Genomic DNA, 19,229 nt, shown 5'->3' on the forward strand with positions numbered 1-19,229 from the left:
GGGACGCAGAGCCAACTTGGCATGGGTGCCCTTCAGCATCCTAGGAGTTTCTTAACTAGTCCTCCAAGACAAAGTCAGAGGCGTGGAAGCACACACCACCCTTTGTCTGAGGTTTTGCTATCTAACTGGAGAGGGACCCCAAACAAAAAAAGAGAAACAAGGACACATGTAGAGGGTGTTTTTGTTTTTTTTTGTTTTTTGTTTTTTTTTTTTCCTTAGAGGCATTACACTGGGGAAACCTACAAGGAATTGTCAGCCTAAGATAGACACATCTTCCCGTCCTCCTTGTAGATATCCTTGAGTACCTTTTGTCACTGGGCTCCTCTCCCTAGGTCCACATTCTAATCTCAAAATCAAGCTCCTGTTCTTTATTGACACTCGCTAATTACTGGGAAAACACTCCGCTTTGCTCCCCCCACCCCATCTGACAGTCGTCAGCAGCAGTTGAAATAGATGAACCTGATTTAAGGTACCAAACAGGTAGAGCTCCGTGGATGTAGAGATGTGGTATACTGTCAGCGATCGCTTCTAAAGCCCGAAACCACCTTCCCACCCGGCTCCTCCGAACCCCAAAAGTTCGGCAGGTCTCCGCTGGGGGACAGGGGTGTGCGCAAGGATGTGTGTTGGTGACTGAAACACAGGCAGCTCGGACCGGCTGCTCAGCTCGGCACACTAAGGGGTTAGGGGTGGGTGGAGAGGTAAGCGCATATGACTCTTTAAGAAAACATTTTAAACAACATACAGCCAAAAAGGAAAAAAAAAAAAAAACATAAAACAAACAAAAAAAATTTCAACCCAGAGCCCACACCAACGCAGCCCCTGCGTCTCCGCCGCCACCACACGATTTACACAAGTAATTTAAATCATTCACCTGCTGCCAGGTCTCCTCCAGGGATGGCAAAGCTGAGAAGTAGCCGGTGTCGTGGACAAGTTGTAGCTCCTGGAATATACTATAACTAGCCAACACGTCCATGCTGCTGCTGCCGGGCAAAACGGGAGGAGAAACCCTCCCCCGAGCACAGTTGGGTCTGTTTGTTTGTCAGTCTGTCTGGCTCACCCCCCAAGAAGGCAGACATCCAGTGGCCCTTTTGTTTTGTTTTGTTTCAGTCAACTAAAAAGAAAAAAAAAATCAATGCAGGAGAGAGGGAGAGAGGAGGTGAGAGAGGAGAGAGTGAGTGGGGTGGATGGAGAGAGGCATCCAGCGTGTACAGTGCAGATGACTGCCAGGAAAAGGGGACTTCACGGGAGTAACAATTCCCTTCCAGGGCTCTAATCACTCCAGCTCGTGGATCAGGAAGGGGATGCAAACTCACTGACACGAAGCTGCCATCTATTTCTGCAGCGCTGTTCGCTCCTAATGCAATCTTTGCTCTTTATTTTGGGAGGTTGCATTTTTTTTTTTCTCGCGATCGCTTCTCTCCCCCTCACCCCTTCCCTTCCCTCCCCACCCCCCACCCATCCTTGCTAGTTTGTAGTCTTCCCCCCCCCTCCCAACCCTTTCTCCTCCTCCTGCTCTTCCCCCTCCCCAAACTCCCTCCCTCCTCCCGGCTCTCCGCGCAGCCGTGGGATCTCGGAGGAGGGCATCCATTAGGCCGCGTGTGACCATGTAAGGTAAACAGGGGGCTCATGAAGTCACTGAGGACCAATAGGGAGCTCGGAGCGGGCCCCGGGGCGGGGCTTGGCCCTGACGGCCCGCGCGGATTGGCCCGCAGCGGATCTCCCTGCTGCCATACAAGGCGGTGAGAGGCGAGCTATTTTTAGAGGGCTATATAAGGGGGCTGAGGCGGCCGCCAGGCGGCCTGGGAGCATGAGCGCCGGGGAGGGCTGTGGCGACGCTCGCGCCGGCTCCCGGGATGCCGAGGCGGCCGCACTCGGGCCGCGCGCCGGCCTCCGACCCTCGCTAGGCTGCCCAGCGAAGCCCCTTGGTGACGGGAGCCTGAGCCCCTCGGAGCAAGGGGGGGGGGGGGGTCCGTGTCGCCACTGTGGCTTTGAGGCGGCCGGTCAGGAGGTGCCAGTCCAGAGTGCTGGGTTAGGATGCCTCCTGGAGGAGGAAAAGGGAGGAGAGCCGCGGAGAAGCTGTCAAGGGGAAAGTGACACTTTGCACTCTGCCTCCCTCGCAGGCACCGGACGAGGGGCCGCGAGGGAAAGCGATGCAAAGGGGTAGTGTCACGTACTACAAAGTAAACAAAAAAAATAAAAATAAAAAAGCACCAAAAGCCCTTTAACGAATTCCCCACAGGATCCCAGGCTACAGAGAAGCAGCTCCGGAGGAGGAAGTGCCTCACAATGGCAGAGAACAAAGGGGAGCAGCACAGAGAGAGCGGCCTGCGCCCGCCCCGGCGCGGTGCGCAGTCCCCGCCCCGACCCGCGCGCCGCGGTGCGCGCGGCCGACACCGCCCTCCGGCGTGTTTCTTCTGACCCCAGTCCGAGACCCTCCTCCTGATGCCCAGCTAGAGTAGATTGAAAACGTGCCTGCCCTGGAGTGGGCGTTAAAGAGAAGAGCGGGAGCCAGCCTAGACCTGCCCCCCCCCGCCCCTGGCTGGGGACTGGCAGCTTGCTAAAGGGTCTTTATGTGAGGCTTACCGTATGGCTTTGGCGAGGGGGTCTATGCAGAGCGAGGATGAGAAGCTGAGGAACCCGATTGTTTTCTGGAGCTGGGATATAGAGATAGATTCTGTTATCTCTAAGATAAAACCCCTGCACAGTACGTGTTGTTTGAGTTGACCAATTGTTTGCTTGACCTTAAATGGTTAGTGTGGTTCAAGCTTCTCCAAAATGCACTGCTAGCTGAACTTCTACTTTTGAGATGATTGCAGAATTCAGCACTTAAGAGATGAGAAACTTCCTTGTGCCTTTAGTGGAAAAAATAGACTTACCTTGATCGCCTTCTTCACCTTTCCCTGCCTTTGACCATGAGGGCCTCCATATCACAATATTTGAAAGATTGTTTTGTGGAACAAGCACAACTTGAAATATAGTTCCAGGGGAAATTAAACAAATTACTGGAATTGAAGAAGGGATAGTTTATTCACTTGTTAATGTCTGGAATTCTGCTGGTCGTATTTACAGCATTCATTGTATAATTGGCACATTTACTCTAAGGTAGATGCATGGAATGTGCTGCCACTCACTAGCTGCATGACTTTCAGTGAATTACTGGGTCAAAGCTTCTGCCTACGGTCTCAGAAACAGGAATACTGATATGTGCCTTGGCCAGTTGTTATCAAGAGTCAAAATGACATTTGTGACTCACCTAGCATAGCATCTGGCACTACTAGGTGAATACTAGGTGTTACTATCATTGCCTCCAGACTTTAGCTAAGTGTACTAAATAACATATGAACTAATAGGCCCCATGGGGAACATGCCAGAATCATCCAGATAGAGAGAAAGCAGAAATCCCTTGCTAATTTGTTGTAAGATCTTGCCTTCTTATCCTCCCCACCCCATGCTATCTTTGGAAGACCAGGGTGCACTTAGCAGGAAGCCATTGAGAGGCACTGGGGTAGAAGATATGTTTCTGAGTTACAGGGAAATGAAATGAACTTAGATACAGGGAAAAAGGCAAGTCAACACCAAAGCATATAATTTGGTGTTTGTGACTCAAGGAAATTAAGTTTTTTATTTTGTTACAATATTAACATTTTTTAACAAAGTATGACATTTATTAACTTGTGAGTTTCAAGACTTTATAAATACTAGTACCATTTATTAAGCACTTACTGTGTGTACCTAAATGTTCCATATGCTATGTCTCATTTAATCCTCAGAACACCCCAAAGGGTAGGCATTTACATTATTCCAAACCTCTTGGATAAAGATACCCAGACTAGGAAACATTAAATAAGTTTGTCAAGTTCATACAACCAGGAAATGAGCAGGCAAGTGGTTCCAATACAGTATCAACCGACTTCCATGACTGCTCTGAACTGGATTCTGCATAGTGAAAGATTGAGTTTCTTGGCTTTAAGACAAAATGTTTATAAAAATTGGGTGAGGTTGGGGAACTGCCATTGAGTAGCTATCAACCACCCAACTTACCAAAGGGGTGGGGGGAACTCAACCAAAATTTCACAACGTAAATCATGCAAGTCTCATTATGAAGTTTTTTTGAAAGCATTATAGAATGTTTCAAAATTCATTCTAAGAGATGTATGCAACAAGGTGTTCCAAAGAGTACATACATTTTCAGTATTCCTTGTATTTAGCTACTATATATATCCTAGAGACCCTAGGTTCTTGTTGCAAAACACATGCAAATTATCCAAATATACAAAATAACCAACAAATTAAGATCACAAAAAACTTTGGCAGTCAAGCAAACCAAAAATAAAGTACACAATTATAACTGCTGCAAATTGAATGCCTTCTCAGTTCCCAGCATCTTGCACATATTCATATCAGATCTTCACCACTATCATGTAAGGGAGCTATTGGTGGTCCGTTTTTACAGGTGAAGATTCTGAAGTTCAGAGAGCACATGTAATTTACCCATTACCATATGTCCGTCAGGTAGCTGAAGCAAATTCAAAATATGGGTCTGCCTCCAGGTTGATTGCAAAGTATGTGTCCTGTACAAGTATTGCCTTGGGAGACACTGATGATCATATTCTAATCATATCACCTTTTGGAAGTAATCCAATAGGAAACACCTAAGAATAAATAATACCCCCTAAGAACTCAGGAGGATAGTTTAAAAATAAAATAGAAAAAATTTAATATATAAATACACACAACCAAGTCATCAGATTGTTAGCAACAACAAAGTTGTGCTTCATTGCTACAGAGGCTACTATTATCCTGATGTGAGAGTACTGGTAAAGTCTCCTCAAAGGAAACCTATTTAAAACAGGAACCAAATTTTAGAGCAATTAGTGAAAGAAGTTTGCTTGGAACTTTATTGGACAATAAAACTCAGTGTTATTAAGCATTATTCTACACTATATTGAACAAAATTTATGTTTAAAGTAAAACGATGTGCTAATTGCAGAATGAATAAATAGTGAATCAAGAAAATTGCTGTAGGGCTGGGGCTCAGTGGCAGAGTGCTTGCCTAGCATGTGTGAGGCACTGGGTTCGATTTTCAGCATCATATAAAAATAAACAAATAAAATAAAGGCATTCTGTTCATCTTCAAGAGAAAAAGAGGAGGAGGAGGAGGAGGAGGAGGAGGAGGAGGAGGAGGAAATTTAAAAAATTGCAGTAGGCTTAATTTTGCCTGCAAAATGTGAAGCCCCTGCTGGGGTTCAGAACAAGACACCTCAAAGCATGATACCTTGGTATGCTGAGTATTTTGAGTTGAAGGAGACTGGGAGAGCCACAGAAGCAAGAAGACTTTTCTGGCCTTCCCCTGTCTCTCCTTTACTCCCACAAAGAGGGTCACAGAAACTAGAATTCCTCACCTCTGAAGTGAGCCAAAAGACTAAAAGGTCATTCTCTGACTTCCCACTTCTCCCCTGAAGATCCTCAAATGACAGGAGTCCTGCCCCATACCCAGAGAGGCCAAAAAGAATCTGAGTAAACAGAACTCGCTAACTGTCCCCTGGTTTGTTACCATCAGGTCATGCCCGCTGTTTCACTCAGCTTCTTCACTGCTGTGACTAAAAGACCCGACCAGAACAAAGTTAGAAGAGGAAAAGTTTATTTGAGGGCTCACAAGTTTCAGAGGTCTTAGTCCATAGAAGGCCGGCTCCATTTCTCAGGGCTCAAGGTGAGGCTGAACATGATGGAGGAAGAGTGTGGTAGAGGAAAGCAGCTCACATGATGATCAGTAAGATGAGAGAGAGAGAGAGAGAGAGAGAGAGAGAGAGAGAGAGAGACACTCCACTCACCAGATACAAATATCCCAGAGCCACGTCCCCAATTCCCACCTCCTCCAGCCACACCCTACCACTTCAGTTACCCCTATCAGGGGATTCATTTAATGATTGGGGTTAAAACTCTGACAACCCAATCATTTCTCCTCTGAACCTTCTTGCATTGTCTCACCTGTGAACTTTTGGGGGACACCTCACATCCAAACCATAACATCCCTTTTATCTAATCATACTTCCACATGACTGTCTATTCTTCATCAAACCTAAGCATAAATTCAGCTTTTCCTAGATCTTTGGGCCTTCATTTCTGAAGACTCATGCATCATGTAAAGCTTTGATTAGATTAATTGCTTATGCTTTTCTTCCGCTCCAGTCTTTTGTTAAAGGCATGTTAGCCATGAACCTCATGGTAAGTGTGAAAAAGACACCTTTTCTCCCCTATGCACATTACAACATGCTCTGTTTCATAATTGACTTTTACAGCCTAATCCAAAGGAGGATCGTTTTGTAAAAATGTTAGAGGGCATCATCTGTTTCCCCCAAGGGTCTCAGCTCTTTGATATTCGAATTATTCTTTCTGAAGCAAAAGTGTGGTCATCTTCTCTGTTAACTTTTTTGTTCATTTTTTGTTTAATTCTGCAGTCCTCCCTTGCCAGTGGCTTTACAGACCCACTTTCACTGACATCGTGGAACCTTGCACCTTTTGCAAGCTTTGCGATCTCATTTTGCAACAGAATTGAATGTGTTTGCATCATATTACATTTGTCCACATTGGGAGGGGAGAAGACTAATATTAAGAGGAGAGGTTTACTCTGGAAAGCAGTATGGTGATTCCTCAGAAAACTTGGAATGGAACCACCCAGTTATCCCACTCCTTGGCATATCCCCAGAAGATTTAAAATCAGCATATTATGGTGATGTAGCCACATCAATGTTTATAGCAGCTCAGTTCACACTAGCCAACCATGGTGCCCTTCAACAGATGAATGGCTAAAGAAAACATGGTACATATACACAATGGAATATTCCTCAGCCATAAAGAAGAATGAAATTCTGGCATTTGCCAGTAAATGGATGGAGCTAGAGACTATCATGCTAAGTGAAATAAGCCAATCCCAAAGAAATAAAGGCCAAATGTTCTCTCTAATATGTGGACGATGGCTCACAATAGGCTGGGGAGTGTGGGAATGGAGGTTCATCAGATCCGACAGGGAGGATTGGCAGAAGGCAGGTGAGATTGGAATAGGAAAATCAGTAGAATGAATTGGACATAACTTTCCTGTGTTCATATATGAAAACACAACCAGTGTAACTCCACATCATATACCACCACAAGAATGAGAAGTTATACTCCATGTATGTATGTTATGTCAAAATACATTCTACTGTCATATATAACTAAAAACAAATAAAAAATTCAAAAGAAGGGGGATTTGAATGGGGGACTAATTTATAAAAGGCACTTCTATTAACAAGTGCTTTCACATACTCATGACTTTTGCTTCCCTCCAACGATCTTACCACAATAGAGCAAAGCGTGAACATAGGGGATGTGTGTTGGTTGTATCATAGAAAACAAGATTGTCACAAGGGTGGAGGTGGGTAAAACAAACTGTGTGAGAAGACGTGATTTGAATTTGGAAGAACATGTCTGTAGCACTTGGGAGTTGCTTCATGATTAAGAAAAGAAACAAAAACAAAAACCTGGCAGCTTCATCAGGCCTTTCACACCCTGAATAAAGTATTGCTAGAAAATAAACATCTCTCTTTCTTTCCAATCTGTGTTCACTTTCTGCTCATAATCTGGCTTCCTACTTGTTCTGCCTGAAGGGAACCGATGTGCTGGTCATGACCACAGGAACTGGTCGCTATGCTACTACTAATTGTTATTGTCAACTATTACGAAGACATCTTAGTTATATGTGTGTTCCTTGTGAGTTTAATTAGCATGGATTTCACTCTCTTGGTGTGTTTGATTTTGAGGGACTGATCTGTTGTGGATTATGGGCATGATGGGCTTAAAAACGATGTTGGCTTTGGGGAACTGACCAAGATCTCTCTGCATGTAGCCTGCTAACATTCTCCAGGAAACATCCCAATCTTGCCATTAACTTTTCAGAATTCTATGGGTATTAAATAAAATATTTATGTTTAATGTTTGATTTTTAAATAAAATAGCTAAGTCAACTCTGAATGTTGAATCTTGTCTTGTTGTGAGTCAGACAAATGGGCCAAAAGGGGGACTGGATATATCACTGGTGATGGGCAGGTGCCTGGGTAGACCATTTGCTATTTCCCTCTAACTCTAGTGCTCTATTGCTTAACTAAAATCACTTACCATGATGATAAAGGTAAGGAATTTAAGAACTCAGCAAAAGTCCACTATCAAGAATGTCCTCGCCAGAGCTTACAGTGTTGAACATTAAATGACTTTGTTATTTGCTTCCTGTGGATATCAGTATCAACTGTCACTTTAGTAGCTTGAGGTGTCAGCACACAGAAGTGTCAGTAGCTTCTAATGAAGAACAAAAAAATCATCATTAGAATCCAGTCGTTCAGTGTATGTTAGGTAAAACATTCATTTAACATATATTATGCAAAGCATGTGGGTTGAAAATAATATGGTAAAGAGTCACAACAACAGTGTTGGATAGTAGTGCTATGTCTTAGAAATTAGAAAAGATTTTTGAAGTGTCTGGTGCAAGCTTAATCAGATCCACTGCTTTTCTTTGCAACGTTCCTTCCAGGAGATGCCCAATTCCTCCAATAATGAGGAGATCTCAGCACACACAGGGATAAGCCCTTAAGACTGAGCCTGGTGGACTGATGTTCCCCTCCCAAGAACAGCATCACAAGCTATTAAAGGGTTTCTGGACAAAGATTGGAGAAAAAAGACCAGTAGGAAATGAGAAAAAATGTATTTAATAAAAAGGATTACTTTAGCTATATGATGATAGAAATGCCAAAGCAGTTGTAAGACTAGTGAGAAATTAAGTTGCTAATACTTTAGAGATTATTACCCTTTGCAGTATGTGAGGCACAGTTTGTAAGAGTGTATTGTGTTTCATCCTGAATGGTTTTTTTGTTGTTGTTGTTGTGACATGTTGAATACAACACAGTGTTACTATTAATATATTAGGTATCACTGTTTTATCAGAATATCATCATTTTTCTTTTAAATGTGCCATTTCCAAAGGGTTTGGTAGATTGTTAATGGGATTAAACAGCAGAATGCATCTCAGATTTTGTAATGGAAATCAATGGGAGAATAAGATTGATTTGATAGAAAGTCTCCCTACTGCAAACTTTGCTGACAATGACCATTTCTTTAAGTGAGGGATACCTATTCCACAAGTGCTCAATGATGAGTTTTTATGTGCATGATAGATCTGGGTAATTTAGAAGATTAATAATGTCAGCAGCAGTTTTTTGCTGACTGGTCACTCATTTGAATTCCACTGAATTTTCTTTACCAGAAAGATGCTTATTTGAATGGTTAGAGAAGTCAGCTGAGTTACAGTTTTTAGGACTGATTACTGAGCTTCTCAAGAGCAAACTAGGCAAATGTGTTAACCTTCCACTTGTACAGTGTAAATGGGGGAAATTGTGCTATGGTGCCCATCTCAGAAGGTTCACAATTCTCCCTGGGCACAGTGGTGCACACCTGTAATCCCAGCAGTTTGGGAGGCTGAGACAGGAGGATTGCAAGTTCAAGGCCAGCCTTAGCTACTCAGTGAGGCTCTAAGCAACTTAGCAAGACTCTGCCTCTAAATAAAATATAGAAAGGGCTGGGGACATGACTCAGTGGTTAAGCACCCCTGGGTTCAATCCCCAATGCCACAAACAAAAAAGGGTTCACAATTCTCTCCCAACTCTTATCTCCTTCTATAGCTTAGCACTGCTCAAAGATTGTTCTAAGCAAAAGTGACCCTGATTTAAACAGAGTCATTTCACTTTGGCTTTTCTCATAGGAGGTAACATGGATGGAGAAGGCTAAAAGGCAATATAACTGATAGTCTTGCTCCCTATCCCAGTTGTTCAAATATAAAATTCTACACACCTCTCTGGATGCCCCGAGTTAACATATCCTCTGCCTTTCTGCAATATTGATTCCCAGTCTTTAAGTAATGTTTGGGTTAAATTTGTCTCTATTGTTTTGTTCTTTCTATGTATTCATGTGTAACATTGCCCTTTTGAGATTATAAATTCCAGAGGAACATTTATCTGCTCACCCTAGAGAAAATCTAATATCTCCTATGAAACACATGAAGTTGTAATTTTTAAAGAAAATCATTAAGTATTTTTTAAAATATATTTTTAATAAAACTTTAAAGTAGTATTTCTCTTTCTCCAGGGTTGTTTGGACATTGTATTGTTTGCTTTATCTTCTATTATGTTGGCCTGAATAGGAGGAAATGATATTAACTCAAATGATCTTAAAGAAAGAAAACATAGGAGATTTTAAGGCTTCTGGAAAAATCTCTGTAAGCTGGTCCTCCATACCCATGAATTCTGCATGTATGGATTCAACCAACTACAGACCAGAAATATTCTCATACAATGCAAAAAAAAATGCATCTGTACTGAACATACAGACTTTTTTCCTAGTCATTATCATTAGTATTATAAGTAACTCAGAGATGATTTAGAGTATATAGGAGGATGTGGGTAGGTTACATGCAAATACAATGCAATCTTATGTAAGGGACTTGAATATCCTGAGGATTTTAGTATACACAGTGGGTTCTGAAACCAATCCCTTGAAGATACTGGGGGATGACTGTAATTAAAATTACCCAAAGCTATGCAGAGTGTATGAGATACTGTCATGATTGGGATATGAGTTGCCACCACTCCCACCCATATCTGATGTTATCATGTCAGATAATGCAGCAATGGTAAGAGGTAAAATGATTAGGAGAATTATAACCTAATCAATGGATTAATCCATCTAATGGAATAACTGGGTGGTAACTGTAGAAAGTGGGGGACATGGCTGGAGGAAGTAGGTCACTGCAAGGGATTATATACTTTGTCCTGCTCTCTCATTCCTGTCTACCATGAAGTGAGCAGTTTTCCTCCTCCTTATCCTTCTGCCATGATACACTACCCTACCCAGGCCCAGAGCAAGAGTCAGCCAACCATGGACTGAACCACTGAACCCATGAGCCAAAATACACTTTTCCTCCTCTAATTTGTTCTGGTCAGGTATTTTGGTTCCAGTGACAAAATGATGACTAACACAGACACATTGTCAAATAACTCTTTACAGAGTGATTGAGAGATAACATGTGTTTTTTAAAAATAAGCTATTTCCCAGTTGTGTCAACTTCCTATTACTGTGATGACTTTAAAATCAACTTTAAGGGAGAAAAGTTTTATTTTGGCTCTCAGTTTCAGAGCTTTTAGTCCATAGTTGCTTGGCTCCATTACTTTGGGCCTGTGGCGGCACAGGACATTATGGCAGAGGAGGCCTGCTTACTCATGGCAGCTGAGAAGCAAAGAGAGAGAGACAGTGAGCTCAGAGGATAATATCCCCTTCAAGGGCACACCCCAGTGGTCTAACTTCTTCCCACTTCCTGAAAGTTCTGCCACCCCGCAACATTACCACAGGCTGGCCAACAAGACTTGAGCATATGGACCTCTGGCCGGAATTTAAGATCCAAGCCATAACACCAGTCTATCAGCAAATAGTCACACTTAAATTTGTTACATTTTAAGAGAGATTGCAATCTCAATATTGTCACATTTCACAAAGTGATGTAATAACAGACCTTTCTGGGAACCAGCAACAGCATCAGAAAAAGGAAAGCTGGGGAGGAAGAACTGGTTCACTACAATTTCTTCCACATTGTCTGTGGGCAACGTATGTCCTGATACTAAATGACCTTTAAAGATCACTTAGAGTGGAAGGAGATCTTCTTGAGTGGCTTTAAAGTGAGTATTTGGCAACCTTGACTTTCCCCTTTCTGATTCATTTATACCATAGCAAACTTCTAGTCTGTGATTTCGTCTTCTGAGTGGACTGGCTTCTGGGAGATTGCGCTTGGTAAACACCTGGTATCGATTTTTATTTATTTTCATACTTGTATATTATTTCTTCTAGTTTCAGAGAGGAAGTCTGAATAAACACAATAAAAAACAGGAACCATAATACAAAAAAAAATTCATCCTAAATAAAAGACCGAAGTCAAGTACAAAAGGAAAAGGGAAGAGGAAATATAACAGGTATCCATTATCATTCTAGCTGTGCCTCCCATTAAACACTGATCAAGCCATGTTGTTATTTATAAATTAGTTCCTTGTAAATTTGCTTTGTGAACACATGTCCCTAGAACACAAATTCTCACCTTTGTGAATTTAATCATTTGGTTGTTAAACTAGGAAAAACTGAGCTTTGGTTCTGGTGAGCCCACCACCCAGATATTTTTATTTAAAAACATAATTTCATTTGCTTGATAATTATCGACAACCATTCTGTCAAGCACATAGGCTGGGGACTGGGGCTATAAAGGTGGGTGAAATGTTTCTTGTCCTTCTTAGAACTGACATGTTAACTAAGAGAGACTTAAATAAAAAGTAATGAGAGTGATACAGCAGAGTAGATTATTGGGGCAGTCACTATATCTGTAAAAACAGCCAAAATGCTCAGAAAAAATATGTATATGGACATAAGTATTGATAAACTAACAAGATAATAATAAATTATTGGGCTAGAATCTAAATGGAGGTGAGAATCAGCATGGCATCTGAGGTGCACTCTGAAGCTCCACATTCCTGACACTGGCTGGCTGGGAGAAAGAGCGTGAACATGGCCTTCCACTGGGGTAACTGTCTCCCAACAAAGGTAAATCAGCTGGTGTTGGATGAATGCTCCCTGAGAACAAAAAGAAAATATAGACAAAATATAAAAATACATGAAGAAAAAATAACCATGTGGTGTAAACTCACCAAGCCTGCTTTCCAAGAGAAAGGGATCCCTCAGTGATAAGCACAATAATCAGCATGGTATCATCCCACTGCAGTGTCTATGTGAAGCCGGGCAGAAAACACGGCTGGCAGGTGCAAAGAAGAGGAGAGGCTTCAGCAACTTTGAAGGGTGCAAATATTGGAGTGCAGAACCTGCTGAGTGGTGAGGGTAGGAGAGGAGCAGAAAGCAGAAATGGACACCCCTTGTGAGGAAGTTTGACTTTGAGATACCTCCACCCCGACCGAGGTAAGGTTCTTAGTCATTTCTTCTTAAGACTAAGATAAGGTCTACCTGGCCTCTAAGGTCTTCAGATTGGGCATGGTTCTGTCTTCCATTGCTCACCTCCCACCCGAAAATAATCTCTTTCCCTTTTCATATATCAACCTTTGAATAACCTGTTTATACTGAACCCAAGTGCCCTTTGCCTCTGGCTGGGTCACCTCTCAAACAGGGATATTGTGCTATCTGGCCCAACTCCAGCTTAAAAGATAGATGCTGGTTCTGAAGATTGCCGGTCCACAATTCCATCAGTTTAATACTGAATTCTAGAATTTTGTTGAGAAAATGAAGTCAAGAATCAAAATATAGTCTTGACTCAGGAGGGTATTTTCTTGGCTCCCAAGTCAGTTGCCATAAGGATCCCCGTGTCACTTGGGAGAACAGGCTCTTGGGAGGTGTCTATCTCCCAGGTACCTCTCTTGTTGCTCTTGAATAATTTTTAAATAGTATTGCTTACTCTGTTCTAATGTGTTCCAGACAAGTCCACATCATTTGTTTATGATTGTCCTCAGCTGTATTTCTCTTTCCAACTTCCCCACTTTCTCTTAGAAGCTGTTTGTTGAGGATACCCTCAAGACCCTCAGAATACTATGTTTAGATTTCTCACTTTTTTTTTTTTGGCCTCAGAAGGGTCATTCCCCCAATAGGTTGTCAGATTTTAGATTTGAAAACCTGTCCCACTTGCACCATCCTCTCTTTCAGTGATGTAGACCTTGCTGCTCTAAGTGTGGTCCTTAGAACAGTAGCATTAACAATACCTGAGAGCTTGTGAGAACCACAGAATGGCAGGCCCCATGCAGGCCTACTGAACTGTAATAAGCATTTTAATGAAATCCCCAGGTGATCTGTGTGCACATTAAAGGTAGCGAAGCATGGTTACAAGCCAAGGGCCATCTTTTCCTGAACTTGTGATAAATGGCTTCCTGAAGCTGGAGCCAGTACCACCTGGTCACAACCACCTGCCTGACTCCCATTTCTGCTGAGCAAATGGAGCTGCTGTCTATGGTGTTATTTCTACTTCATCAAATGGTGACTTCTTGTTGGTAAAAATTAGATTTAGAAGTACTGCCATTCCCCTTTCCACTTATTTGAATTTCTAAGAGAAGTCTAATTTGCTTTAACTCTCCTTCATTTTCTAGGTGTATAAACTGAAATGTCTTCTTTTTATAATCTTTTTACGTCTAAGTAGACCATTATACTTTCAAAGCAATGTGCATATCTGCTACTTTACTTGGTCTTCACCACAGCTTTATGACATTGCCAACGTTAAAATACTAAGAGCTTTGGGCTCGTGGCACTCACCTGTAATCCAACAGCTCGGGAGACTGAAACAGGAAGATCAGGTGTTCAAAGCAAGTCTCGGCACCAGAGAGGCGCTAAGCAACTCAGTGAGACCCTGTCTCTAAATAAAATACAAAACAGGGCTGGTAATGTGGCTCAGTGGTCAAGTGCCCCTGAGCTCAATCCCCGGTACCCCCACTCCCCCCCAAAATGCTAAGAGCATTGTCATTCCCATTTGCCAGATAAAAAGGCTGAGACTTAAGAGATTAAGTCTCTTTCCACTGCACAATTTTATCTCCAAAGTGCTTTGTCAAATCTTCACTCTCAGTTGGGGGGAGTACTAGCCTTCCTAGCAAGTCCATTTTACAAGCACAAATTGGAATATGTTCAGCTAAATATATTCTCACCCATCCTCTCATAGTGAGGTGTGACCAGGGGCACAGTTCTGGTCAATAGCATGGAAATGGAAGTCTTCTGAGGTGTGTTAGTTTACTTGGGCTGCCATAAAAAATACCACAAACTGGGTGACTTAAACACAAGAAATCCTCTCACGAGTTTGGAGGATGAAAATCTGAAATCAAGGTGTTCATAAGATTGGTTCCTTCTGAGGGCCCTGAGGGAAGGATCTATCTGCTCCTTGGCTTATAGATGGCCTTTCTTGTTCATGTGACATTCTCCAGTAGGCATGACTCTGCATCCAACTTTCCTCTTTTTTTATAAGGACATCCATCATATTGTTTATGATGCACCCTAACAACCTCATTTTAATTAACTTCTGTCAACATCCTCTCACCAAACAAGTTCACATTCTAAAGTACTGCATGTGAGGACTTCGACATTTCTTTTTTTAGGGGGATGTAATTCAATGTTTAACATGCAGGGAGAGTGGGCTTTCCATGTAGAAAGGGACAGTGATTGAGTACCTTCCTTTCACTGTCCCTCTTTCGTTCTACTTCAATAATTGAAGCTGCCCAGTCATACTGTGGTTATGAGGGAAAGATCAAGAGGACTAAGGATTCAGACCAACAAGAATAACTGACCAAATATCTTGATACATGAGAAAAATAAATCCATATGCTAAAAGTCATTTCTGCTACATAGAGCCAAACACATTCCTAATAAATTGCCATTCTCAAAAAAAAAAAAAAAAAAAAGTTTGTATGAACTTGTCAAATAATGCCAATCAACCTAGAGTACAAGTGTTGGTATCAGGCTGTGTTTACAAATAATTTACACTGTGAGTGGAGATGAGTGAACTGAATACTGAAAGTTCCGCACCTTTATAGACATCTTAAAAACAAAATGTAAGAAAAATGTCCTTGTTGGGGACTGTCCACCAATTGCCATCCAACTCCCCTTTGTTGCTAATTCTTGAAGGTGACTAGTGTCTTTCTGTTCCCAATGTGGTTCTTTAAAAGTCAATTAAAAAGATCCTGTTTGCTATTTTTAGTGCCTTTATTAAGACTGGTTTGAGAGAAAATGAGGTCATGACTCGTTACCCTCAACAGTGGAAAGCTTAGCAAGTCCCTCCATGTGCTTGACCACTGAACATGAGATCATCTCTGCAGTTAAACTTTATAGACTTAGATGCACCTCTGCGCCCTTCCTCATCCAGCTCCTCTAATGATCTCTCTTGGAGTCCTTTGGGTAGCTGAAGAGGTCTGGCAACAGTGGCTGTTGTATCTCCATATGTTGACTGTGAAAGAAAGCTCCGGATAGAGGACAGGGTACCTGACAAATGAGCCAGGCAGGATGTCCTCTGAACAGGTCCATCACTAGGGTAGAGCAGTAGGGTCACCTGGGGCGTAAACTTAAAGGAGGTACGTACTCTCAGTGTTGTGCAAGCACAGGCCTGCAGGACTCAAGGCTGAGGACCTCCCAAGTATCTTTCCAGGTGCTGCTCCTGCCTCTCCTACTCCAAGCCCTGGCAAAGAATAATCTCTAGTGAACACTGTATCACCTTGTATTCATCTCGGTTGCTACAGGTCTGCTTCTTAGTTCTAACTGGATATTTTCATTAATTTTATTTGAATATCTATTCTTTCATTCTAATAAGGATACATTCAGAGATAAAGAACATTTTATATTATTCAGGCCTTTTATTTTTCATAATAATAACTCTAAATAATCAAGTATGTTGATTTGAGGCACTATACTCAAATCAGACAGGAAGGTTACATATGCAATGTGGAAAAACTCATCAAGATAATGTGCAACCTAGAGATTCGTAGCATAGCCCCCGCTTTATAGATAAGACCAGGAGAGATGAAAGCTAGGCCCCATTCCCAAAGCGAAGAGGGCCCTCTTTATCATAAGTCTATCCCACTCCAGGCCCATACTCTAACATAAGTCTATCTCACTCTGGGTCTACTTACTTCAGGCCTTGCAATCTCTACTGTCTAAATTCTTCTTATATTAACTCCTTCAATCACCACAAATTTGACCTCTCTTTCTTCTGATCAGGTTTTTCTTATTTTGTTGTCGCTTGATTTTGTGATTTCTATTTTTCACTAAAAAAAAAAAATCATTGAGTTTGAGAGTAGATCAGTATGTCAAGTTTTCTCAAAATATTCTTGAAAGCCATTTTCTGACTGAAATGTCTAGAGGGCAGAGCTAAATGGGGCCATCAGGTAAGAAAGCAGGACAGCTCCACACACTTAGGGGGGATGATGAGGGAGAAATGGAAAGGAAAAATCTTATTAGGTTTTGTAGGTCAGGGAAATCCTTTCTAGCCTGGATTTTTAAACCTTCTGAATTTTAATTGAAAGTATTTCTCCAGGGTATTTATTTTAACATGACTATGCACTCTCCAAAAAATATCCCCTATCCATATTAGATAAATATTACAAATTCCAGGAAGACAAGATTGTAGTAGAAGGAAGATTTGATGATGGACCCTTTTGGCTGCAGATAGTAACCATGAAATTGTTGGCGACCACAAAACTGTCAGACTTATGTGGGGCTCCTCTGCTGGGCAGAAACAAGGTGTTTGAGGGTATGATACATGATTCCAGGCTCCCACCTAGGAATCCACATGAATTCTTCAAAGAAATGAGCAATATGTCTTGCAAGATTTATGACCATCCAAATGAGAAAACATCCCCAAATTAGACAATAAAATATTGGTTTTTAACATATCTGGGGCTATTGTTAGAAATATATGAAAGTTGGTGAACAACACCTGAAGTCAAATATTGTGTGTGTGTACAGTACACAGACACACACACACATACACATTCCAAAACAGACATTCTCCTTGGTACTTTTACAACAAATGCAAAATCAAGTACTACCTAATTGTTAACATTCATCTTTTTTTCATCTATACATTTTTTTCCCTAGAAATTACTCTATTTTCTTCCTATAAATTTATTACTACAACTACAACTGTCATTATTAGTAATAATGAGGATTAAATAGTTAAATAATGGATTAAATGGTCCTTTTTGTCTTTCTGACTATATCTCCTCATCTGCACTGTGTTCCTACAAAATGTATTACTTATCATTCCTGACAGATGTAAAAACCAGGGCACTGAAGAGCAAGATGAAGTGAGGTCAAACAGTCATGAAAAATTGGTCCTTTAACCCACTCCCTAGATTGGAATTAATTAACTCTCTTGAAAGACAGAAAACGGAGTGTGACAACACATAAAAAGGAATTTTCAGTTGAAAGGGTGATTCAGCATTGGAACATGTTTCCAAATTAGGTATCTTCCTCTCCAAATGTCTCTAAACACTGTCCAGGAGACTGGGTATTTTGGATGGTTTCAAAGCTGACCCACCTGAGCCAGGACATTTATTGGACAACCTTTTAAGGACTCTGAGCAGAAATTTTAAAATGCTCTGACGAAATGGTCATGCCTTGACTGCTTCCCCGACCTCTTACTCACATTTTCCCAGCCTTCTACTTAAGGAGAATTACTTTAGCCCTCCAGGGAAACAGACTTTCCTATGGTACTTCAGCTCTGCACCAGTGACCCTGCTCAGACTCTGCCCCGTTATGTTAGAGCTCAGTCTCCCTTCCAGGGGACTCCAAGATAGATGCTGGTGTCAGCACTAAGGAAGGATGTACAACATGTTCCCTGTGCCACCAACTAGTCCCACCCACTGCCCAGGGTAAAGGTGTTCTCTTACAGGAGCCATTTCCCACTTGGGTTCTACTGTACAAGTCCCAGGGATCTTTGCAGGCACATGAGGCTCAGAGAAAACAGTATATGGATGGGCATGGCCATGATCTCCACAGTTAGCACTTAGAAGACAGAATGATTCAGTCCAGCATGAAATGAGAAGGTGTATGAGGGTCGACAAGGGAGAGAAACCATCTAGTCTGCAATCTGAAACTGTCCACCTCCCACCTTAGACATGGCAGAATAGAAGTGGCACTAATCAATCTGAAATGCAGGCAACCTGGGTTCTAATTCTAGTTCAGGCACTTTTTTTTTTTTTTGCCTCAGTTTTTCTGTTTAAGCCTAACATTCGTTTTTTCTTGTTAATGGCAGTTCCTCAGGTGCATGTTCTCAGACTTTACATATAATATTTCTATTGGACAGTGATTGTTTTTTGGTCACCTAGGATGTGCAGTTTCAGTTTCCTGTTTTGGCAATTCGACTCTGATTTTTTCCTTTGAGAACTCTCTCCTTGAGACAGAGTCCATGAACTTCAGGACAGACTTGCCTCCTCAACTTCAAGTATTGAAGCATGTGAAAGCAGCTCATATTTTCCTTCATTATGTGGTTGACTCAGGGGTGGGCAGCCAATCAGACTGCATCTCAGGGCTTCCCTAGAAGCTACCTGAAGAGACTTGCTTTAGCTCCATTGATCTGGTGTGGTGTCCAGTGTTGTCATACTAGGAGCCTCACGTCACTGAGCCATACCACATAG

The 19,229-nt window shown here is 41.9% G+C and overlaps 1 protein-coding gene across 2 annotated transcripts in view; it reads right to left on the reverse strand.

The window, feature by feature from the left end:
• Positions 1-2,726, reverse strand: part of Klf7 (KLF transcription factor 7) — a 90,077-nt gene extending 87,351 nt beyond the window's left edge. The window contains exons 1-2 of one of the 2 annotated variants that reach the window (XM_046463067.2): positions 2,584-2,726; positions 872-1,111 (exon numbers count right to left, since the gene is read on the reverse strand). In XM_046463067.2, the coding sequence (XP_046319023.1) occupies positions 872-973 (102 nt within the window). In that variant the 5' untranslated portion in view covers positions 974-1,111; positions 2,584-2,726. Of the gene's footprint in view, positions 1-871; positions 1,437-2,583 lie in introns of those variants that run through there. The other variant, XM_046463066.2, reaches the window with a different exon arrangement.
• Between the last annotated feature and the right edge of the window lie 16,503 nt (positions 2,727-19,229).

The sequence above is a fragment of the Marmota monax genome, unplaced genomic scaffold, assembly GCF_021218885.2.
Source record: "Marmota monax isolate L192 unplaced genomic scaffold, Marmota_monax_Labrador192_F-V1.1 WCK01_AAM20220418_F8-fsc00095, whole genome shotgun sequence".
NCBI classification, from domain to species: Eukaryota; Metazoa; Chordata; class Mammalia; order Rodentia; family Sciuridae; genus Marmota; species Marmota monax.